Source organism: Aedes aegypti, chromosome 2 (genome assembly GCF_002204515.2).
Source record: "Aedes aegypti strain LVP_AGWG chromosome 2, AaegL5.0 Primary Assembly, whole genome shotgun sequence".
Classification (NCBI taxonomy): Eukaryota; Metazoa; Arthropoda; class Insecta; order Diptera; family Culicidae; genus Aedes; species Aedes aegypti.
Window position 1 is genome coordinate 401,002,482 of NC_035108.1, and position 25,379 is coordinate 401,027,860.

The 25,379-nt window shown below is 36.4% G+C and overlaps 1 protein-coding gene across 5 annotated transcripts in view; it reads right to left on the minus strand.

Moving 5' to 3' along the window:
• The window catches only part of LOC5577902 (DENN domain-containing protein 1A), a 72,517-nt gene that overhangs the window by 23,053 nt on the left and 24,085 nt on the right, over nt 1–25,379 (minus strand). For all 5 annotated transcript variants that reach the window (XR_002500865.1, XR_002500866.1, XM_021847151.1 and 2 more), the window contains one exon: nt 1,088–1,415. Coding sequence is in view for 3 of the 5 variants with exons in the window: in XM_021847151.1 (XP_021702843.1) it covers nt 1,088–1,415 (328 nt within the window). In the remaining 2 variants the exon portion in view is untranslated. The remainder of the gene's footprint in view (nt 1–1,087; nt 1,416–25,379) is intronic.

Sequence of the window (25,379 nt, forward strand, 5' to 3'; positions counted from 1 at the left end):
TTTTATCCCTTAATCGTCGATATTATACACTCCCGTGCATAAGTTTGGGTTCACCCCCTAAAAAACATGCAAAAGTGTTCTGTCCATATCTCTGTGATTACACGTCCAATTGAAACTCTCTAAGTCGCATTCGAAAGGCAAAGAGTTATTCTTACTTCGTATGTTTTTTTCCAAAAACATTTTTTGAACTTTGTATACTAAATTTTTACTTAAAGTTGTGACATTTTTCAAAAAACACACTGAAAAATCATATATAATTTCCTTAGGATTGGGTCGACCAAAATTTTCAATCAAAGTGTCATTAGAATCGTAAACTTATATTCTTTGAAGAAACGCTACGAAATTTTGGCGGAAAAATCTGAAAAGTATTCAAAATCAATGAAACAGTCAGTCAAGTCATCGTGCAAAAGTTTGGGTTCACCCCTCAGTATGGTGTATCGTGCAAAAGTTTGGGTTCACCTAAACTGACTTAAATCTGTGAAATCTCAAACCAATCATGTACACGCCATTATTTGCGCTCAATAAAGCTTTAAACTATTAAAATCGGTTGAAAAATGGCAGAGATATTGACAAAAATGATGTGCGTGTGGCTCAGGTGAACCCAAACTTTTGCACGATTTGCATCATACTGAGGGGTGAACCCAAACTTTTGCACGATGACTTGACTGACTGTTTCATTGATTTTGAATACTTTCCAGATTTTTCCGCCAAAATTTCGTGGGGTCTCTTCAAAGAATATAAGATTACGATTCTAATGACACTTTGATTGATGGCTAGATGAACTAGCCCAGAAAGAAGGATTCTGATGAGGGGATCCTAGAATTCTTCTAATGAGAATCTTGAAAGAATTATCGGAAGGTTCCGTGAGAATCTTGGGCGGATTCTGTGAGATGTTTTCAAAGTTTAATTTGTCATCTGACCAATTGGTACCGAACTGAACACATTTGCCGAAGACATCAATATTCTATCTTGCCTAGCTTTAGATTAATAATAAAAATTGCTCCGCGTGCACTCAGTACACGAAGCGACCGCTGGTGTAACTTTTTTTCGAGCGTCTGACGGAAGGTTAAAATAAGTATCAACTTACGTTCTCCGGTATACTGGGAAGAAGGAACTGCTGGGGCCTCTGGAAGACGAAGGTCTGCACGGGGCGATCGTACTGCAACTTGAGACATCCTCCCGGCTCCGGGACGCCCTTGTTGTACGCTTCCGCTAGGAAAGACTCGAACTCACTCTGGGAGTTTTTCCGCACGTCGGCCAACACGTTCAGGAACCGGATGAAGGTGTCGTGCCAGGGCAGGTAGGTGACGATGACCATCGCCGTCGGGGACTTTGGATCATGCCTGCAGAATCCAAACCGCCACTTGGAGTCGATGTTGGTGAGGACGAACGAGTGCACCTGGATTGTCCGGTTGCTGGTGGGTGTGGAGGGAAGAGAATCGAATGAATCATTCTGTTTATACAAGTCTGCCGCGGGAGCTGTGCTAAGTGAAGTCGATTCGAACGTGTCGGAGATAACAACAATGCGAAACGGAGAACCGGTTCAGAGATATCAATTCGTGACTCATTTTTTGCACTGTTAAATGTGTTGGTCAGTGACATACCGGTGGGTACTCGGAATCGAATAAATTACAATGTGTATCAGTTGCGATAATTGATTAAATAGAGATAATTCTTGATATGTTCTGTGGATAACACATTTGCTGATAGATTTTAAAAGAAGATGAGCAAATCTCGCTGAGACCGGCCCACCATTTACACTTGGTCTTTCAAAATGTTCAAATTTATGCTCTTTCGAAAGTTCCTGTCGAGTAAGTGAAAAAAAAAACCTGCGGTGGGCCGGTCTCAGCGAAAATTACTCAGGTATTTCACCTGAAGTTCTGATACTATCTAAGGTAATGAATCAGTAGGGGTAGTCGGGGCGGTTTGGCTAATGGGATGAAATGAGCACCCCTTGAAAATGCATAAATTTTTGAAATTTTATCTGAAATAACATGCAACCCCAAAGCTGATGAGGAAATGAAGCAATAGGCGTGTTATAAGTTAGTGTTCAAAACTTAATAAAAAAGAAATAAATTATGCTCGAAAAAACTGCCCATTAGAGTGGTTCAAAATATCGTTTTTGCTCCACACCGTACATTCGATTCTAGATCAAATTCTGAGTATCCTCTCAAAATTTGAGGCCATTTGGATGAAAACTGAGACTGCACAAGCCCTTCGAAGTTTATATGGGAATCAGTATGAGAAAAGCAACCAATTCATTCAATCGGTCATAGTGTTTGCCCATGTGCTCTTGGGGATTAGAGCTACGTTGATACTGTGAGATACATTTATCAGCTACAACATTGCCGAAGACCGTTTCCAAATCGGACGCCTCAGTAATTAGTTATTGATTTATATCCAGTCACACATTCTTCAGCAGTGCTCATTTAACTTCTTAACAGGCAACATTGCTGCACCTGGCGCGAAAGATAGCACGCACAAATCATGGCTACTATGTTTTACTGCATATATCCAGTGATGCCTGCAGAACAGCCCAATAATTTTAGCCAAAGTTTTACAACTCATTCAAAAATCAATAACTAATTACTGTGGCGTCCGATTTAAAAACGGTCTTCGGCAAAGTTGTAGCTGCTTATTGCATCTCACAGTATCAACGTAGTTCTAATCCCCAAGAGCACATGGGCAAACACTATGACCGATAGTATGAATTTCTTTCGTTTCCCATAGTAATTCCCATATAAACTTTAAAGGGCTTGTGCAGTCTCAATTTTCATCCAAATATGCTCAAACTTTGGGAGGATACTCAAAATTTGATCTAGAATCGAATGAGTGATGTGGAGCAAAAACGATTTTTTGGCAGTGCCCATATTGCCCCGAATGGCTCTTTTGAATTTTATCATTTCAGAATGATCATGTTTGACTGTTAGAATGTTCTAAAAAAATATTCTTGCACATAGTGTTCATAAATACTAATAACTTTCAAGTGTAGTAACAAAATAATTGAATTTTTAGATTATATGTGATTATTTGGCAATCAAAAATGGGGTGCTCATATCACCCCATTAGTAAAAAATCGACTCGAAAAATGGCAAATTTTGAAAAATCAATCATTTATCCATGAACTTTATAAGACAAAGGAAATCATGCGCATCTAGTGTATTCATCTAAAAAGTTTTAGAAATCATGCAAACATTCGAAAATTCATGATATTTTCAGCATTTTATCTACTTTTCCTTAAGGTGGCCAAACTGCCCCACTTTCCCATACTTTTGAGTGCTAGATTTATATTATTTGATCCTTTTTATCGATTTTTCGTTGGACCTGTCGGTGAAAGTTAGCTAGGAATTTAATTAGTTAAAAATCTCGGTAGCGGTGGTAATCATTATTGGACATCTTGAAAAAAAGAGGCATACATTTTTTACTTACGATGACTAAATTGTACATTTGTTTTCGGTGGAATAACTGATTTCCCTGGATTTTTCTCGGTTTAAGTAGACTAAAAATCGAGAGTTAAATCCAGGGAGATCATTTTAACATACCTATGTAATCTAAATAATATGGAAGCTTTGGAAAAGGCCAAAATTATCTTCTATTCTAACTTTCACTTTCCAGAACTTAATTCGATGTCGCAGGTGCTAACACCGGGGGCTATATTATCAAATGATGCTAAATGACAAATAGACGTCACACTCTCGTCGTTGTCTATCGCAGTTCATACATTTTTTTTGATGGTCGTTTCAAATCAGGCTATCGAACATGGATGGAGACTAGTGTGGGACAAAATTTAGATTCTCGGATTAACTATGGGAAAACTTATTTTGCAAACAAAAATCGATTGCCCATTGACCTCTATACAAATTCTGAACACAGACCCCGATAGGTATTTTACGATGAAGAATATTGTCGAAGACCGCGAAACAATCCGACACTTGTGAAAAAAGTAATTCAATGAAAACTTATTGGCAAGTCGACGTTGATCAACACGTAAAGGAATAACAATAATAAAAAATTGGGCAAAAATTCAGAATAATTCATGCTTAATATTTTTTTGACAAGCATCGGATTGCTTTGCGGTCTTCGACAATGGTATTCATCATAAAAATCCCTATCGTGATTTGTGTTCAGAATTTTTATAGAGGTCAATGGGCGACCTCTGACAATTTTTCTTTGCAAAAGTAAGTTTTCCCATAGTAAATCCCATACAAACTTTGACAACTTATACAACCAATATGCAATCCAAAAAGTGGAGTGGAACGAGAATTTGAATTTTTCATATAAGCGTGTCCCAGGCTAATGGAGACACCATCTACTATGGTGACAGAGGGCCAGATTGGCTTGTCAGATAGATCGGGCCCGGGAAATCCTGTCTACTGCCGATCGCTGCAGTTGATATAGGACATGTCCATAGTCTGCATCAAACATATAATTGGTGCTCAATCCGCCATCCGCAATGCTTGTGTCTTTTTTTTTGTGTTGAAATACAGCTTTTCACCAAATTGCTTCCTAATTGCCTTTTAAAAGTACTTAGACAATAGGTTAGTCTATTTCAAGACTATTTCTCAATCAAGAGAATTTTTAAGGCAATTATTGGAAGGCGCATGGTAGCAACGAAGTGCCCAAAAAATATGAAATGTTATCAATTATACTTAGATTTGGCATAAAACCGTTCGTCGGATACTAAGATTTTAATTCAATATGAAAACCACTTAGCAAAAACGGAGGTTGAAGATTTGTGCCTTCTTAAGCGTCCGGATATTGATGCACCACGGTATCAGGTCAGATGGTTTTTTTTTCAAAGAATGATGATATTCTGAAAGAATAATACACACAACACATCATTGTGTTTTCAACATAGAGCAATAAATAGACGCAATTATTTTGGAATTCCTACAAATTTTAATAATTTAAAAATGGCTGAAACATAAGAACATTGTCAAAAATTAACACATACACTATACTAATATATTAGTTCGGTTTTGTATCTGTTAAACCGAACGGTTTTTTCGATGAACCATCACTAAATAATCTTTCGACGAAATGTTCTAGTCATTCGACCAAATGTAATAAAGCCCTTAGCTTTACCTAATTTAGCACATGTTTTGCTTTTTTTTTTCGCTCAGAGTTGCTAAAATTTGCTGATTTGTACAGGCGGACTGCGATACAATTTGGATCGATTTATATTACATCAACATCATGCTGTTTATTTCATCACCAATGCATTGATTGCGATAGACTGTGGATATCACTGATGGGTTAAGTTTAGCCTTAAATTAATCAAATAAAATGGCAATATTCAGAACGATACGGTTTTGGCAGTGCAGTAGATGGATGGAAACTATGTGTTGGTCACAGAAAAACAATAAAAGCATGGATGACTACCACGTGATCACTCATTCTGCAGTGATTATGATGAAGAGTGCTATGTCGCATCACTGCTGTAGGTTGTCAAATCAAAGTGATATTGATGGCTCGCAAGTGATATTGATAGTTTTAGAGCATCAGCCATCAGTTGATATGATTGATATTCAGCAACTCTGTTTTCGCTACGAATATTTGCTCTTCATGGGCATTAAAAATCGATCGTTATTTTTTTCCATACGATACTTTGGCATTCATATGGTTACAGTCAATTTTGATTCATCTACTTCAAAAATATGAAATATAAGTTGATTTGTTTGAAGAAAACGTGTATGATTTCATGAGCGTTTAAATAATCAAGAAATTCTACGAAGCTTATCTATATTTACATTAATTTGTATACCGTAGAGGGGAAAAGCACTAATTTTCGACCCACAAGAAATCTATGTCAATTTTCGGATTATCATACAAAGTAGGCCTAAAACCGTATGAATGGGTCGAAAATTAGTGCTGGGTTAATAATTGATGCTCTTCCCCTACTTATGACTCATAATTATATGTTTGAAAGCATTTATAAAAAGGTTCAAAGCAGGGTTTGTACTTCCCAAAAAAGTCACTTTCACGATATTTGTCATTCAATTACGAATGGTAAGAATTTTTATTTTAATAACTTTCTAGTAGTCTAAAAATCTTTAACTTTCACTAGTTATCGAGCCCTATAATCTAATATAAGTGTGTATTAATTAAGAGATGCTCTAAACCCTTTCGGGACGTAATAGCACAATTGTGCTTGACATTATTATTTGAAACGACATTTTTAAATATTTTATCATCCACCACGGTAAATCCCATTGAAGAATTTTGCAACAATAAAATTACACCATGTAAACCTGACTGTGAAAGATTAACGTATTTTTTCCAAAATTTCTTGAATAAATATTTTGCTACTTCTATGAAGTAGTTGTGGGAATGATCTAATTTGAAGCTTGGACTAAATCCAAGAAAAAATGACCGCGATTTACCTCAGAATTTTATTTCGAAAAGTTGAAATAACTGACTCTTTGTCGAAAAAAAAATACTTTTGCAAAAATGTGATAAAAATAACACTTTTAGTGACTTGCTTCAAAAAAAGTGAACTCGCTACCAGCCCTGCTTTTAGAAAAAAAAATCTCGCAAGGATTCCTGACGGATCTTTTCGACTCTTGAAGGAGTCTTGTCAAACTCTCCAGATAAACTATTTGAATTGAAAAAACTAGTTGAAAAGAAAAACAAAATCCAGGATAATATTCTGCATGATTGTTCTGAAATCCTACGAGATCCTTTAAAAAAAATGAAAATCCTGATGAAGTTTGTATAGACATAGTTGAAGGAATAAAGTATGTAGCATATCATGACCGAAATTATAAATGATTTGTTTCTAAGAATTCATGGAACATCGAAAGAATGTGTTAGATTTGGATGAAATACTGTGGAAATCTCTGTACAGATAAAAATATTTAAATTTCAATGTAGCGTCAAATGTATCTATTGTTACAGCATCACGTTCAATTTTCAACTAAAGATGTTTTGATCGTGTAAATTTAAAGTGCATTCGATTGAAAAATAAGCGATTTGTCGTTGTCATTTCAGTTTATTTTGATGCTCTAAATATGTGCATGAAAATTAACTGAAATTTACAACATATTTTTAGCTGTGTGGTGTTGATTCGTGACGTAAATCTGCATTTAGAAATTAAGCCAAACCTAAGAAATGTATAAAATGTCTGTAAGTCATAAGAAATATATAAAATGCCTATGTCATTGACAGATCATCAAACCATGGCAATGCATTGTCATAAATGTTTGATGTCCCACAAATTTCAAATCTAGCCATTGTGTATGCGGTACCAATGGGCCGTATGAATAAAATGTAGTAAAGTTGAGTTTACTACATTCTCGGTAGTAAACGCTATATGTGGAACACGAGTGGAACATGTTTGTGTCATTTTCCTTTCTACACCTTTCGAACATACTACAAACAACGCATTGCTATGAATAAAGGTAGCATTTACTACAAAGCTACTGGTAGTTAGCTTCAGAGGTTGCTACACATGCTTTGAGATTGCGGAATTGAATGAAATAATTTACTTTTGAGTAAAAATCATGGGAAAACGATATGAGTTTTGATATTTCGGATGGTATTTGAGTTTTGCTTAGGAATTCTGAGGTTACGAAAACATTCGCCCCGCCAATGCTGAGATTCCGGTAAGATTACCGGCAGTAGCAATTTGTAATAACCGTGTGAATTCTGGCATTACGATAGTTATGTTATTTTCTAGGAATTTTAGGATGGCGGTGGGAATTCAGATATTTATAATGTAATTCTGAATTTTACGTGTAAATTCTGACATCTCAGGTTTCCTTTTGAATTCCGGAATTCCTGTAGGAACTTTGAGATTCTGATAGGGATGTCGGATTTTTTATGATAATTCTGGAAGTTTAAATACCATTCTAGGAATATTGCGGAAATATTAGGAATCTGGTAAAAACTCTAGAATTGGGGTGAGAATGGGATTCCGAATATTAATCTCTTGGAATTCTGTGGGTGTCTTTGAGACGTTATTTCTGTAAAAATCTATGAGATTGCGGTGGGATTCCTGCGAATTATTATGTGAATACAAATTATTAATTAAGTAATTATTGTAAAAACTTTTAAGATTCAGTTGATCTCCAGTTCCGTTGGAATTTCAAAGCAAAGCTTTAATATAAACGTTTTGAATGTCGGTAAATATTTTATAGATTTCAATGGTTTTTTTTTGTGAAATCGATAAGAATTTTAATAATTTCAAGGGAGCCCTGGTGTTTTAGGGGAGATCCTCATTGAATTCTAAAGACTACCAATGGAATCACTACAATTCCCATAAAAATCTCGACATTCTAAGTTCTAGACATTCCAAGGATACTATCAGAAACCCCACCAAAATAACGACAATATCACAGAAATACTTAGAACTTCCGAAATTCAACATGCTGTTAACAAAACACACGGGGAGCATCAAAATTCTACCGCAATTTCACCAGAATCTCTACTGGTGCTAGAAAATATGTGGTTCCAAATTTGATTGCTGTAATCTCAAGATCTCTTCATAGATGTTAAGCTAGTATTTAAAAAATCATCAATCACTGGCGTTGGCAAATGCCGAAAACCACCCAGAAAATTCTTTGATGTACCATCATCATAAAATCATAGACATGAAGAGAATACCAAACTAATCGCAAAATTACACTACAAATCTTGTCAAATAACAGCACCTTCATGATTTGTGCGAATTGTCGCGTAATCGATTAGATTCCATGCATTTTCTTCATATGCATGATTGTATTAATTTTAAGCGTCACTCTGAATACATTGTTCTTTACGTGCAGAATCACTCTGCACTCTGAATGGAAATTTCTTAACGTGCAGCTTCAGTCACTGCTCATGTTCGAAAGTAAAAGTACTACATGTTCGAAAAGTTTTTTAATCATACCAAAAGTGTAGTAAACTTTGTGGATTTTGTTTTTGAGTAGATGCTACATGTAGTAAAGTTCAACGATTTTTATTCATACGACCCAATATAAACTTCTGTTGTAACACCATATCTATCTATTAACGAGCTTTTTAGCCCTATGCTAGTTCATCTCGGGACCAACGGCTTTACTTTTGGAGATAATTGTAAAGCTTTATTTTTTCCTTTGTTTTTTTTTTTTTATTTTCATGTTCTTTAGTTACCGGCAGATATAGTTTTAAGCTTATGATATTTCGGAGATTTTTAAAATTCTTGAGTCTTCGGCGCTTTTTCAATGTATTAATATTTCTTACAATTTGATAATAATGAAAGCTAGTTACTTTGTCTGTAAGTTCTGTTATGCGTTTCTCAACGACAATGCTACAGCACAATTGGAATCTGACGCAAGGAATTTGAAATCCCCATTCATTTGATTAGTGTTGATTATTTCTAATACAATTCAAGTGCATGCGTTTACATCCCTAGCCTTTGTACACTATTTCTTACCATATACTTCCTCGTATGACCTAAAACACGCCAACCGTAGCTTACTCCTCAACACTCGTGTGAATCACTGCAACACAAACAGAAACGGATTTTCCACTACTCAAACACAACGTCTTCATTCTCAGGTTCAGCTGACCGAAGCCAGTAAACGACGATAGCGTCCACTAATAATTTAATTCAATTTTTATTGAAGCTACAATGGAACACAGCTCGAACTGGTTGACCGATCGACCGACGACAACGAAGAAGATGACGACGACGATGATGAGGTCCCACGCCGGACCGGCACAATGATCATCAATCCGAGCCAAGTCATTGAATCTCAAATGCCGTAGGCCACCGCTACACGACACAAGTAGGAAACGCATGAAATTGGAGTAAAGCTTCCTGTTTCTGGAACTGTACGAACACACTTAGGTGCCGTTGAACGGGGTAACTTTGATAGCTGTTATGAACAAAAATCTTTCATATTCCTTGTCTTCTTGCTTTCCTGCTTTAGATCCATATCTATATACTGCCTACAGGTATAACACCAGTTTTCAACTTGTAGGCAAGTTCTGCCACCTTGTAAGCAAGCATTACCGATAAAGGAATAGAGGAAAAGAGGGATAGAGTGACAGACATGACGGTTGATCACGGCCTGTAAAATTTTTAAAATCAAATACTGATATTACATCCTCTTCTTCTAGGCCTTCTCACTGGGCAGAGCCTGCTTCTCAGCTTAGTGTTCAATGAGCACTTCTACAGTTATAAACTAAAAGCTTTCTTTGTCAAAGTTGCCATTTTCGCATACGTATATCGTTTTGTAGGTACGATGATACTCTATGCCCAGCGAAGTCAAGGAAATTTTCATTACGGAAGGATTCGAGACCAACCGGGAATCGAACCTAGACACCTTCAACATGGCTTTGCTTTGTATTCGCGGACTCTAGCCGCTCGGCTATGGAAGGCTCCTGATATCGTAGCTATCGATTTCATAACGTTTTATTTTGAAAGGAGAGGAGAGAAGATCTCATTGTTACATAGGTCTTTTTGAAAAGTTACACGAGAGTAATCTGAAATAGTGAAAAATGTACTTACGCCCTTCGCGCCATCTCTAAGGGGCCGTCCATAAATGACGTAGCATTTTTTCACTGATTTTTTACACCCCCCTCCCCCCTCGTAGTATTTCGTCACAAATGCTGGTACTCCCCCCTGGAAAATACGTAGCATATCGAGCACCCCCCCCCCCTATATTTTTTTAATTTGTTTTCCTTAGTGACTGGGTTGAAACAAAAAAAAATAATGGTGAAGTTCAATACAAAGTTTGATATTAATAAGTTTAATATCAATAACTGACTGAAATGAAAGGATAATCTATTCAAACAGTTTGATATACAGTTGCGCTCAAAAGTAATTTGGAAAAGTTTTAAATAAACATTTTCCTTGGTTTTGGTTTCCAGTTTCTTTTAGACTAAATTATATTACTATTGCTGTTCTTACCATAAAAAAAACAAGTTTACTATAAAATATGTGAAAAAAAAAATGATTGGATTGATGAAGCTCGTTACTGTCGAGTTAGGGTCCAATATATTTTATAATAAATTGAACAAAAATTACGTTATATTAGGGGATAGTTTTTTTTAAATTATTCGTTGTTAGGAAATAGATTTCAATGAAGACGAACAAGAAAATAGATTAATTTGATATGAATCATCGTTAATATTATCCAATTTAAAAACATTTTACCAAACAGTGGCCAGATACATAAAAGATTACACTTGAAATATTTGGAATGTTTAGAAAATAATACAAATACAATAACCTCTATTAATATTTCAGTTGATTTTCATTATCGTTTCCATACTGAAATAATCTTACGCAACCTATAATGAAACCGTTAAATAATAAAAATTCTTCAAATTACCGAGTTATTAACAAAATTTAATGATTGGGCAATTTGGTTAACACTCGAATCTATTATCCTCATTAATGCTCAGGCTATTCCATCAAGAGCATTGATATATCAAAACAAATGATGAGTTGATTGGGTGGAGATCTCCTGCACTAATGAAGGCATAATTCACGAAATAAATATCTTCCTTCAAATGTAATATTTGCCAAGAAGAACATATTTTATTTTCTTGAAGAAATAAAGCCCCAACAGAAAATATGGATAAAACTAAAACGGCTGACTTTATGTCATGTTAACAAATGGCAAAAAAAAAGTTCTCCAAGTATTTAGAGCATTGATTTTTATTCAATTCATTAAACTTATTTTGTTCATTTATAAATTTATTAATTTAGACGCAAATATAGTATAATATTCACATAATTATTTAAAGCTTCAAAATCTGTTTGATTGCATTTATCAAAAAAATCTGAAGTTTCATAGTTATTTTTTCAATCTTGTCATATGAATGTTTTGAAGCTTAATCATTATTTTATAACCCAAGTTTATAAGTAAAAAAAAAGGTTTCATAAAAAATAATTGTATGTAATTTTTTTCAGCGCCTTTCTTTTTACGGACTTGATTTAAAATGCTACGTCCACTAGCTAGGACCCCTCCCTCCCCCTCGTCACACTTCGTCACAAATTCGTGAAGACCCCCCTCCCCCCTAAAAAGCTACGTCATTTATGGACGACGCCTAAATCTCTACCAAAAAATCTCATTTTTTTCACAGGATGATATTTTGGGACTGATGATTATTTTCCAAATTTTGACTACGAAATGTTTTTCGAAATAAGCCCCTTTGGAAATAAGGCTATCAAGAATAAGTGTCGTTATTTCTTTTATGGCTTCATCATGTAGTGATCATAGAACAGATTCTTTTTCAATGTACCCAAAAAGTCGAAATCTCATCAAGTGTTTTTAATTCCATCGAAAATTGCTCTTAAGCTTTATACTAATACTCTTTACTTAGTATTCGTATTGCATAATAAGGTAAATAAATGGCGTAAGTTTGTAACTAACAAAGACACTCCATTTTACGGTACCTACCTATGTATACTTGCTGAATGGAATGGCGTGTGGCATTAGTTGAGTGTTGTATAATGATCAGCAAAAGCTACTCAAGTCGATTTTACGCGGCGACACACATTTGCCATGCCTAGTTTACCGTCGAAGAAAGTGGATCGAAACGGGATTTTGCCCGGTTCATCCAGCTTTCGCAGCCGCACATCATTATCCCCGTCTCTCTAGGAGGGAGTTTGCGTGACGAGCTGATTAATTGTACCAATTTGTCCAATTAGGCAGATTAACGAATCTCACTGTCTCTGACAAAAGAAGAGCTATAGTCAGTTCTACAGTATTGGACAACACGTTTGTAACTTGTTCGATTTTGCATACAAAATTGTCAACTTTTTGAAGCTTTCACAGCACGTCAGACACAACTTGAATTACAACATTTTTGAGTAATTTTTATATTCACGAGTAAAAATGTAATAACAATTTGACTAAAGTGTTATTTTTGATGAATAATTATAAACGATTTGTCACAAAATATGAAAGACCTACAAAAAAGTGCCATCAGCAAATTTATTATTCTCGTCCAAATGTACAAGCACATTTATTATTCTCGTCCAAATGTACAAGGTTGCAAATATATTGTCTAATACTGTATCTGTTGGGTTGGGTTGTGTCAACCGGTGACAAATTACCCATTCTGAAAATTAATTAGCAAAACTATTATACCAACTATCGCGAAAAAACCATGACCACGATTCCCTTCGTGTTATCATTCTACTCATCAATAGCTCAGAGCTCATGAAACCCATCCCAAAGAGGTAGATAGAACAAATGGTTTCCTTGAAGCGCAGAGATCCCCCATCAGCAGAGGGGCGTGCTTGTGCAACAGTGTGCTAATGGGTGATTCATAAAGCTGGAAGCAAGCATACGCGGGTCGTCAGGCAGGCAGGCGGTTGTGAAGCAGGTTTCACTTCCTCTCTAGATTGAAACTACGTTGGCAGTCTAACTTGTGCTTGGAACATGTTTTACCGAATGAAGAGGTTGGTCACCTTAGGTAACACGTGTCGTGTCATCAGAATTTCAGAATGCTCTGATATTAGGAATAGCTGCTAGCTCAGAAGCGTATATAGGGTAAAGAACTAGGTACTTGTGCTTGTATTGGCATAAGGGTTCTTGTTGGCCGAATAATTTAAAACTTTGCAATAGAAAGCACTTCAATAAGACGCAAATTGTAGCAAAGTACAAGCCCAGTAGCTTTTTAAAAACTCCTCTCCCGAAGTAAATCAGAATTGTCTTAAAGCATAAAGAAAACACACCGAAACCATTGATATCATTTGTTATTGACCCATCGTCAGCAAAAAAAAAAAACAGTCCGTCCTCACTGATAGCTCGAATTTATCGCGGTTTAATTAGCAACCTAATGAAATATAATTCCCTAGCTGTTACATAAAGAATGTGCAGCTCAGGTCAACCGATAATGCGTCGGTATTATCTGCCCACATGTGCATGCAAATATCTGTGACGGCATTCGTTTTCTTCAATAACTTAAAAGCTTGCCTACAGAAACGTTGGCGTGTGATGCCATAATCATTTCATTTACATGGTTCATTGGTGGCAACGGCGGTGCCGTATTGGTTCTGATTCGGGGCAACCAGTGACTGACTGTGACTATACTTCCAGCAGTGGTGTCTCAATCGCTATTCAGTTTGTATCTCCATTTCTTCGCAATATTTGTTTTGTCCACCTTCTACCGCGCCATGGAACCGCATCGCGACCACCACTCCCCGTTCATTGCCATCATTCAGCATAATAACATCCACGGCGTGTCTAAATCGTTTATTAACGAAAAAAATACCATCAATTCTGGACCCAACATTCGAACAATTCTCTGATAATAGTAAAATGTTTCGTCTAGGAACACAAGTGTAATAATAATTTGAAGAATTAGGGTATTTTTAAGGGAAATTTCAATATTTGTGCATCGTTGATCATTCGCGAACAAATCAAATAAATTATTGATAATTTTTAAATTGCTTTCAAATTCAAAAGATGTGATATCTAAGCACGTAAATTTAAAACATTTCAATAATGGAATCACAAGTTACAGCAGTTTGTGTAATAAACACTATAGTCATAAGGTTCATTCTAGGGCTCACATATAAGCCTACCTTGCATCAATGTACTCTAGTGACAAAACCACGAATGAGGGGCTCATATACAAAGGGAAGTGGCATTTTAATCGGTTTTGAGTTCGCATCATTGTACATCCGTACAGTAGGAAAAATTTCATAATTCGTATTATTTTTTAGTCTGATTAGCACACATGACGTATTCAAAAGAATTTCAAATTTGATTTCATTTTTTATTCCATTATTTGATAAATACAGTTAAACCTCCATGAGTCGAAGTTCCATGACTCATGGAACGATACTAAAAGCGAAATTTCATGATTACTATAATGGTCCCTCGAAACAGCTTTCCAAAAGATTCCTGTTCCATGACTCGATATTTCCATGAGTCGATGGTCCCTTCAATATCGACTCATGGAGATTTAACTGTACATGAAACGTTATCAGATCATTGGGATAATATATAAATATCGAAAACATTTCGTAACAATAATCACAAGTTGGGAGGATTCGTATATCATAAAGTTATCACGTGTACAATGTTATGTGGCATAAATTTAGCGTTAATGTACCCTTTTGCGATGTGTTTATTTAGTCTTGAGAGATCAGTGCGCATCGAACCTTCGTGCTGTGCGTACACGAATTCTCTCTGCTTTTGGAAGTTTTTTTAACTACCTAAAGCAATAAAACAGTACTTTTCAGTGCTACTAAAACAGAACTTTTTAGTACAATTTATTCTTCTATTGATCCCTTTACGATCCTTGTTTTTTGTTGGACCCGTTGGCGAAAGCTGGTGATCCTTTTTGGAAAAAAACCTCTTAGGAGGTCTCGTCTTCTTTCGTTTATTCACTTAACATGGTTGCAACTACAAACAAAAGAAAGGGTGAATCACTGAATTGACAACATCTTTCCAAAAAAGTGAGATTTAAAACTGTCACTAAACGTGGCAAGGACGTTTCTCCGGAATGCGAACTTTCTTCCAAGGGTGAAATGGATAATGTTGATTATTACATCGAAATGAGCAATCAGTTCGATACTCTACACAAATTTTCCGAACACCAAATCGAAGCAGCCTCTAGCCCAGGCTCTTTGATTCAAGTGATGGAGCAAAGAGTGCCGCCTATCGTGGCCAGTTGTTCCAAATTTGTTGGATTTAGGCAGGAGATCTTGAACTGCATTAGGGGAATCAAGGTTTCCTTCCAAATAGCAAAGAAAGGAGACTGTCGCGTTTTGCCTGAAACTTTTAAAGATCGCGAACTTCTTCTCAAACATCTTGAAGAGATGAAGCACATTTTTTTTACTTATGACGACAAAACTGAACGTTTGTTCAAAGTTGTCTTGAAAGGTCTCTCAAGTGACTATAAATCACCTGAAGAGATCAAAAATGGAATAAATGATTTACTTGGATTTTCCCCAGTCCAAGTAATCATTATGAAAAAGAGAACCCAATCTGGCATTGTTCGCAAAGGGCTTTCTCAAGAATATTATTTAGTTCACTTTAACAAAAACGAACTAAATAATATTAAAGCTTTAGAAAAAGCAAAACTTTTGTTCGATGTCCGTGTGACGTCGGAGCATTTCCAGAAACTTGGAGGAAATTACCAGAACCCCACTCAGTGCCGTCGGTGCCAAAAGTGGGGTCATGGTACAAAAAATTGCCGCATGGATGCTAAATGCATGATTTGCGGAGGTTCTCCTCACGCTAAGGACGTCTGTCCAGTGAAGGAAGATACCACCAAGTTTATATGCTTGAATTGCGGGTGCAATCATAAGTCCAATTTTTGGGAAGGAGAGTCGTCGAGGCTCGTGCCAGGCAGATGAAAGATAATATCCGTTACAATAACGGTCGTTTCCGGAATTTGCCTGGTAGAGTATCGAACAATACTCATTTTTCAGTTAACGATCGTAGCAGGTAATTTAAAACTCCTCGCCTATTAGTACTATGAGTACCCATTTTACTTGTTTCAAATCAAATGGAAAAAAAACCTGCCGCCACAGGTAACATCTACTCCGCCTATTCGTCTACCGAAAATTCTAACGGAAAATCATCAAATGTACTCACTTCAAGTGCTATGTCTGCCTCTGATTTTAATTTTTTAAACTGAACAATTGAATCTAACGATTGATGCAATGTTCAAAGCCACCACTGTGAAACAAAGCAGTCCAAGTTGGTGTAAAATTTACTAATCAAATTGTTATTGAATTACGTTTTTCTAATGGATCCAATACATAATAATTTCTTCTTCTTCTTTCTGGCATTACGTCCTCACTGGGACAGAGCCTGCTTCTCAGCTTAGTGTTCAATGAGCATTCCCACAGTTATTAACTGAGAGCTTTCTTTGCCAAAGTTGCCATTTTCGCATTCGTATATCGTGTGGCAGGTACGATGATACTCTATGCCCAGGGAAGCCAAGGAAATTTCCATTACGAAAAGATCCTGGACCGACCGGGAATCGAACCCAGACACCTCCAGCATGGCTTTGCTTTGTAGCCGCGGACTCTAACCACTCGGCTAAGGAAGGCCCCAAGTCAATAATAATTTAAATATTTTAAATTGTAATGCTCGTTCTTTGAATGGCAAAGAGGACGAGCTGTTTAATTTTCTTACAGCTAATAACGTGCATATAGCAGTTATTACTGAAACCTATTTAAAACCTGGATTCAAACTTAAAAAAAGATCCTAACTTTTTTGTTTATCGTAAAGATCGACTTGATGGGGCATGTGGGGGAGTTGCAATCATCATTCATAGGCGTATAAAACATCAACTGTTTTCGTCATTTGACACTAAAGTTTTTGAAACTTTAGGTGTTTCTGTTGAAACACAACTTGGTAAATATACTTTCATAGCTGCCTATTTGCCTTTTCAATGCTCTGAACAGCAAGTTAATTTGCTTCAAACTGACTTGCGAACATTGACTCGCAATAAGTCAAATTTTTTTGTCATTGGTGACTTTAATGCCAAACATCGGTCATGGAATAATTCTCAAAGTAATTCCAACGGCAGAATTTTATTTGATGAGTGCTCTTCAGGATATTTCTCAATTCAATATCCTGATAGCTACTCATGCTGATTTTGATTCTGATCATGCCCCTGTTACATTTCAAATATCCCATGAAGCGATTCTCAATCCTATCAGCTCCACTTTCAATTATTTTCGAGCCAACTGGAATATATATGAAACATATATTGACTCTAATCTTGATGTTAACATTTCTTAACGAACAAAACTTGATATTTACAATGCTCTTTAAACTTTAACAAATTCCTTTGTTGAAGCCAGGAGGAGCATTGCCATTCCAAAATGTGAATTAAAATTTGAATCCTTGATTATAGACGATGATCTTGAACTCTTGATCCGTCTTTAAAATGTGAGGAGAAGGCAATTTCAACGTACTCGCGATCCTGCTATGAAAATTATATGGCCGGATTTGCAGAAAGAAATCAAGAAACGTTTTTCACAATTAAGAAACAAAAATTTTGAAAATAAGATTTCTGAACTGGACCCTGGCTCTAAGCCCTTTTGGAAATTATCTAAAATTTTGAAATAACCTCAGAAGCCAATACCGGCATTGAAAGAGGAAAACAAATTATTACTAACTAATTGCGAAAAAGCGCGCACAATTTTAATTTAGTCCAATAGAAAATCAAGTTACTCATGACTTCGAAAACATTCTCAATCAAAACAACGTTTTCGAATTTTCTACATCCTCATCAAGAAACTTCCAGAAAGTAGCTTATCATTCTTAGTTGATATATTTAACAAATGTTTTCAATTAGCATATTTTTCTGACAGATGGAAAAATGCTAAGGTTGTACCAATTTTAAAACCATACAAAAATCCTGCAGAAGCTTCTAGCTATCGACCAATCAGTTCGCTTTACTCCATCAGTAAACTTTTTAAAAAGATCATTTTGAAGAGGTCCACATCAACATGTAGAATTAAAAATGAAATTACAGAGCTAAGCATATGCAATTACTTTAAATCTCGAATTCTAGTCAATTTAAAATTCATCGTCACTGAAGAAAGATATTTTGCCAAAATTCTTTAGCATTAATGGCGAACCTAATCGTCAAAATTCGTTGAATCTGTTTCATATACCAGAGTGGCGCAACGAATTCCTGGAAAACATGCTTTTTGCATTTCTTGGGAAATTCCATGAAGAGTTCGAGAATAAATTTTACGATGATAAAGGAACCCTTACAAAAAATGTAGCTAAACTCTTGGACGTTTTTGTGGAATCCCCGGCAGAATTGAGAATTTAAAAGTAGAAGAGGAAAAAATCCCAGTGCGAAATTTTTTTAAATTTAACCCTCACTTACTTACAAGGTAGCTTCGAAGCTTTATCTATTCTAGATGGACTCGAGAAAAACTGAAAACTCGCGCCCATGTGTGTTTTAGAAACGACTATTTGTATTCCGAATCACGTATTTTAAATAGAAATAGTCGTTCGAATCCGTATACGTATCCGAATCCTAATCTATAGAAATAGAAGGGTAGGCTTAATGCGCAAGAGATCTCTGGCGTTTTTCTGGTGAAATTTTTGAATTTCTATCTTTAAAAAATCTGTACTGATTTCTTGGTAAATTATTATAGAAATAATTCTTGAACAAATTCCTGACAAATTTTATAAATAATTTTTGGCTGAAATTTCAGAGAGGCTTCTTTAATGAAAGACTATTGTTGAACTTTTTCAAGTGGTGGGTCAGAGTTCAGGTCGAAAGAAGTGACCGAGCCACTAAAAAGTAACTCGCTACCAGGCCTGAAATCATGGAAAAATCTATTAACGAATTCTTCAAAAACGCTGCAATAATTTTTGGAATTCACTGCAAGGAGAAAAAAAAATTAAATTTTAGCTAAAAAAGAAACTTTAGACACATTCCATTCAAAATAGATACTTTTAGAGACTTGCATCAAAATAGTCAAATAGTCTTTAGGTGAATGAAGCACAGCCAGGAAAATATCTGAATCATAAATGTTTCCCATGGAAATAACCCTAAATATTCACCTCTTCCTCTTCTTCTTCTTCTTGGCATTAAGTCTCCACTGGGCCTGCTACTCAACTTAGTGTTCAATGAGCACTTCCACAGTTATTAACTGAAAGCTATCATTGCCATATAGTGTGGCAGTTACGAAGATACTCTATGCCCAGGGAAGTCAAAGAGATTTTCGTTACGAAAAGATCTTGGACCGACTGAGAATCAAACCCAGACACTTTCAGCAAGGCTTTACTTTGTAGCCGCGTACTCTAACCACAAGGCTAAGGAAGGACCCATCGAACCCTATTACTTTCGCTCCTCTCTATGAAACATTTTTAAATTTACGAAGAGGATGGTAGGATACCATATATTTTAATTGCTGGTGCAAACTTAATCTTTTTTTTTTGGCTTCAGACACACCGTGACATTGCCACTGTTTCAGCCTGTTGCTACTGCTTGCCGCTACTGATGATGGTCGAGCTTCCACGCCATTCCGTCGAATTGTCGTTGGTTTTTGTTTTTATTATCGTAGTTTTGCGTCCACATTCCGGCCCCCACCTCGCTAGCCCACTAGCACTACCTGTGTGTGCGCGTCAGTCGGCGGTCGAGGATGGTGTTGACGTGATTATGCAAAAACTTCGTTCCATGCTTGCTTTTCGACCGACCACCATTCGATTATTCACGCATTTCAATGGCAGAAGCAGCAAGACGATATCGGCGGCAACGCTACCCGAGCAGAAGAAATTGGCTGCAGAATACCTAAATATGATATTTTACATCAGATATACAGTACTAACTATCAGGACAAGGTATATTTTGCATAAGAGGTATTTTATCAAATAACATTTTATCAAATAACATCTCATGCATATTCGACAAACACCAAACTGATAATTGGATTGGTTATTACAATACCTAAATGATACACGATGAAGTTTCATATAGCAGTTTATTTTTTATTGCAATCCTCCATAAGTTTTGAATACCTGAATGACGTATTTTTAATTATTTTAAACAATATTTTCAATAGCATAACAATACCATATTAAGGTGTGTCGACAATATCTGGACTATAGGCCTATACATAATTCTAGTACAATACCAAAATACGGTATGCACATGCAAATTATTCCTTCCTGCTCGGGCACTGTTACAGTGATTGTGAGGTTTATTTTCGCAATCGTCGTTGATAGACGTATTAGGTAGGCGCTTGGCACACGTGGTAGTGGACAGCGGTGGATGGATGCTCCAAAGTGTGTCTGTAGTGCTAACTGGCGTGATGTGCGTTCCACAATGGATGCTATATTTAAATAAACCGGCTTCTGGTGCTGCGTCTTTCTTGTTACGATAATGCAATTGGAACTTCCAAGCCTGCTTCTGGGCCTAGTCACGAGATTGCAACGAATTTGTCTATCAAAGATGGGCGAAGCTAATCGATATGCAACAACGAATGCATATTGGAACTTGACCGAATTCAGCCATAATTAATTGCAATTTGAAGGGTATCTGAAGAGAGCCTTTAAATGTGATATTGTAAAATTAATTCAATTTTATTAATCTTCCGCAATCCATCCTCCACAAACCGTTGGAATAGAACAATTTAACCACCAATTGTCCGAATATCGTGGGAAGAAAGACAGTACAAATTTTAATCAGTAAAATTAAAAGTATTAACATCATTTCAATAGTCAATATACTTTAAGCCAGGACTATACCGAAAAGTGGGGCCTTCCTTAGCCGAGTGGTTAGAGTCCGCGGCTACAAAGCAAAGCCATGCTGAAGGTGTCTGGGTTCGAATCCCGGTCGGTCCAGGATCTTTTCGTAATGGAAATTTCCTTGACTTCCCTGGCAATAGAGTATCATCGTATCTGCCACACGATATACGAATGCAAAAATGGCAACTTTGGCAAAGAAAGCTCTCAGTTAATAACTGTGGAAGTGCTCATAGTGCTCACTAAACTGAAAAGCAGGCTCTGTCCCAGTGAGGACGTTCATGCCAAGAAGAAGAAGATACCGAAAAGTATTTAGCAACATTCAATATGCTTGTTTTCCAAGCATAATGCTTTTTCTGCACCTAAACTTCTGACAGAATTTCTTATAAAATTTTAATGACACGCAGCTCAGACACCAATTCATGTTTTACACAGGTTTCCTAAGTCCATCCTTTCGATAAAAAAGTGCAGATTGGATAGAGGAATAGATGTCAATTAGCAAACTTCAAATTTTATTAAGTTTCTGATAAGTTAATAACTGCGAAAGTGCATTAAAGACACTCAGTTGAGAAACAGCACTCTGTCCTAGAGAGGGCGTAATGTTAAGAAGACTGCGTCAAGTGAAAATTATTATCTAATGTTCTATGGAGCACAAATTATAATGATCATTGAAACATTTGTTTCGTGTATAGAAATTTTCACCAGTTCATGTGGTATCACATCTCTCCTGGTCCTCACGTTTTTTTGTGAATGGATCGTAACTAGGTGACCTGCAAACGATGGGTAAAAGCATTATCAAAGATGTGCTTTCAGTGCGCATCGTACCTTCGTGCTGTGCGTACACGAATTCTCTCTGCTCTTGGAAGTTTTCTTAAAAACTACCTAAAGCAATAAAACAGTACTTTTCAGTGCTACACAAACAGTACTTTTCAGTGCTAAAATTAAAAACGGTACTTTTCAGTGCTACTCAAACAGTACTTTTCAGTACTATTTTTTCTACTATTGATCCCTTTACGATCCTTGTTTGGACCCGTGCCTTCGATTTTTCGTTGGACCCGTTGGCGAAAGCTAACGGTGGTAATCCTTCTTGGACACCGTCTAGGGAAAAAACCTCTCGAAGGTCACGTCTTCTTTCGTTTATTAACTAAACATGGTATCAACAACAAACAAAAGGAAGGGTGAATCTCTGAATTCACTACTTCCTTCCAAAAAAGTGGGTTTTAAAACTGTCACTACACGTGGCAAGAATGGAAGAAAGGACGCTTCCCCGGAATGCGAAGTTTCTTCCAAGGGTGAAATGAATAATTGTATTGAAATGAGCAATCAGTTCGATGCTCTAGACAAATTTTCCGAACACCAAATCGAAGCAGCCTCTAGCCCAGGCTCTTTGATTCAAGTGAGGAAGCAAAGAGTGCCGCCTATCGTGGTCAGTTGTTCCGAATTTGGGGGATTTAGGCAGGAGATCTTGAACTCCATTAGGGGAATCAAGGTTTCCTTCCAAATCGCAAAGAAAGGAGACTGTCGCGTTTTGCCGGAAACTCTTAAAGATCGCGAACTTCTTCTCAGATATCTTGAAGAGAAGAAGCACAAATTTTTTACTTATGACGACAAAACTGAACGTTTGTTCAAAGTCGTCTTGAAAGGTCTCTCAAGTGACTATAAGTCACCTGAAGAGATCAAAAATGGAATAAATAATTTACTTGGATTTTCCCCAGTCCAAGTAATCATTATGAAAAAGAGAACCCAATCTGGCATTGTTCGGAAAGGGCTTTCTCAAGAATATTATTTAGTTCACTTTAACAAAAAAGAACTAAATAATATTAAAGCTTTAGAAAAAGCAAAAAAATTTTTTTGATGTCCGTGTGACATGGGAACATTTCCAGAAACCTGGAGGAAATTACCAGAACCCCACTCAGTGCCGTCGGTGCCAAAAGTGGGGTCATGGTACAAAAAATTGTCGCATGGATGCTAAATGCATGATTTGCGGAGGTTCTTCTCATGCTAAGGACGACTGTCCTGTGAAAGAAGATACCAGAAAGTTCCAATGCGCCAATTGCAAGGGCCCTCACAAAGCTAACTTTTGGGAATGCATTTCACGCAAAAGAGTCGTTGAGGCTCGTGCCAAGCAGATGAAGGATAATATCCGTTACGATAACGGTCGTTTCCGGAATTTGCCTGGTAGAGTATCGAACAATGCTCATTTTTCAGTTAACGATCGCTTGATTAGGAATCATACCCACCAGGAAGATCATAATCATGCTCATTCACAAACAAATTTCAATCCGTCGGGTAGCCGTTCGAATCTTTCAATTTCGAAAGTATCTACCCACGGTAAATCCTTTGCCGATATCGTAGCAGGTAATTTGAACTCTTCCCCTGTTCGTTCCATGAGTACCCATTCTACTTGTTTCAAATCAAATGGAAAAAACCCTACCGCCACAGGTAACTCCTACCCCGCTTCTTCGTCTACCGGAAATTCCAATGGGAAATCACATGACATGTCTGCCTCTGATTTTAATTTTCTAACTGAACAATTGAATCTAATGATTGATGCAATGTTCAAAGCCACCACTATGACTGAAGCAGTCCAAGTAGGTGTAAAATTTACAAATCAAATTGTTATTGGATTACGTTTTTCTAATGGATCCAAATAATAATTTAAATATTTTAAATTGGAATGCTCGTTCTCTGAATGGTAAAGAGGACGAGCTGTTTAATTTTCTTACGGTTAATAACGTGCATATAGCAGTTATTACCGAAACTTATTTAAAACCTGGATCTAAACTCAAAAGAGATCCTAACTTTTTTGTTTATCGTAATGATCGACTTGATGGGACATGTGGGGGAGTTGCAATCATCATTCATAGGCGTATCAAACATCAACTGTTTTCATCATTTGAAACTAAAGTTTTTGAAACTTTAGGTGTTTCTGTTGAAACACAGTTTGGTAAATATACTTTCATAGCTGCCTATTTGCCTTTTCAATGCTCAGGGCAGCAAGTTAATTTGCTCCAAACTGACTTGCGTAAATTGACTCGCAATAAGTCGAAATTTTTTGTCATTGGTGACTTTAATGCCAAACATCGGTCATGGAATAATTCTCAAAGTAATTCCAACGGCAGAATTTTATTTGATGAGTGCTCTTCAGGATATTTCTCAATTCAATACCCTGATAGCCCCACATGTTTTTTTTCTTCTAGAAATCCATCTACGATTGATTTGGTCTTAACCGACTCTAGTCATCTTTGTAGCCAATTAGTTACTCATGCTGATTTTGATTCGGATCATGTCCCTGTTACATTTCAAATATCCCAAGAAGCGATTCTAAATCCTATCAGCTCCACTTTCAATTATTTACGAGCCGACTGGAATATATATAAAACGTATGTTGACTCTAATCTTGATGTTAACATTTCTTTAGAAACTAAACTTGGTATTGACAATGCTCTTGAAACTTTAACAAATTCCATTGTTGAAGCCAGAAGCATTGCAATTCCAAAATGTGAAGTAAAATTTGAATCCGTGATCATAGACAATGATCTTAAACTCTTGATCCGTCTTAAAAACGTGAGGAGAAGGCAATTTCAACGCACTCGCGATCCTGCTATGAAAATTATATGGCAGGATTTGCAGAAAGAAATCAAGAAACGTTTTGCTCAATTAAGAAACAAAAATTTTGAAAATAAAATTACTCAATTGGACCCTGGTTCTAAGCCCTTTTGGAAATTATCTAAAATCTTGAAAAAACCTCAGAAGCCAATACCGGCATTGAAAGAGGAAAACAAATTATTACTAACTAATTGCGAAAAAGCTCAAAAACTTGCTATGCAGTTTGAAAGTGCGCACAATTTTAATTTGGGACTTACTAGTCCAATTGAAAATGAAGTTACTCAGGAGTTTGAAAATATTCTCAATCAAGAGAACGTTTTCGAAAATGCCTGGGAGACTGATTTGGAAGAAGTGAGAACTATTATTAAAAAATTCAAAAACATGAAAGCTCCTGGCGATGATGGAATTTTCTACATCCTCATCAAGAAACTTCCAGAAAGCAGCTTATCATTTTTAGTTGATATATTTAACAAATGTTTTCAATTAGCATATTTTCCTGACAAATGGAAAAATGCTAAGGTTGTTCCAATTTTAAAACCAGACAAAAATCCTGCAGAAGCTTCTAGCTATCGTCCAATCAGTTTGCTTTCCTCCATCAGTAAACTTTTT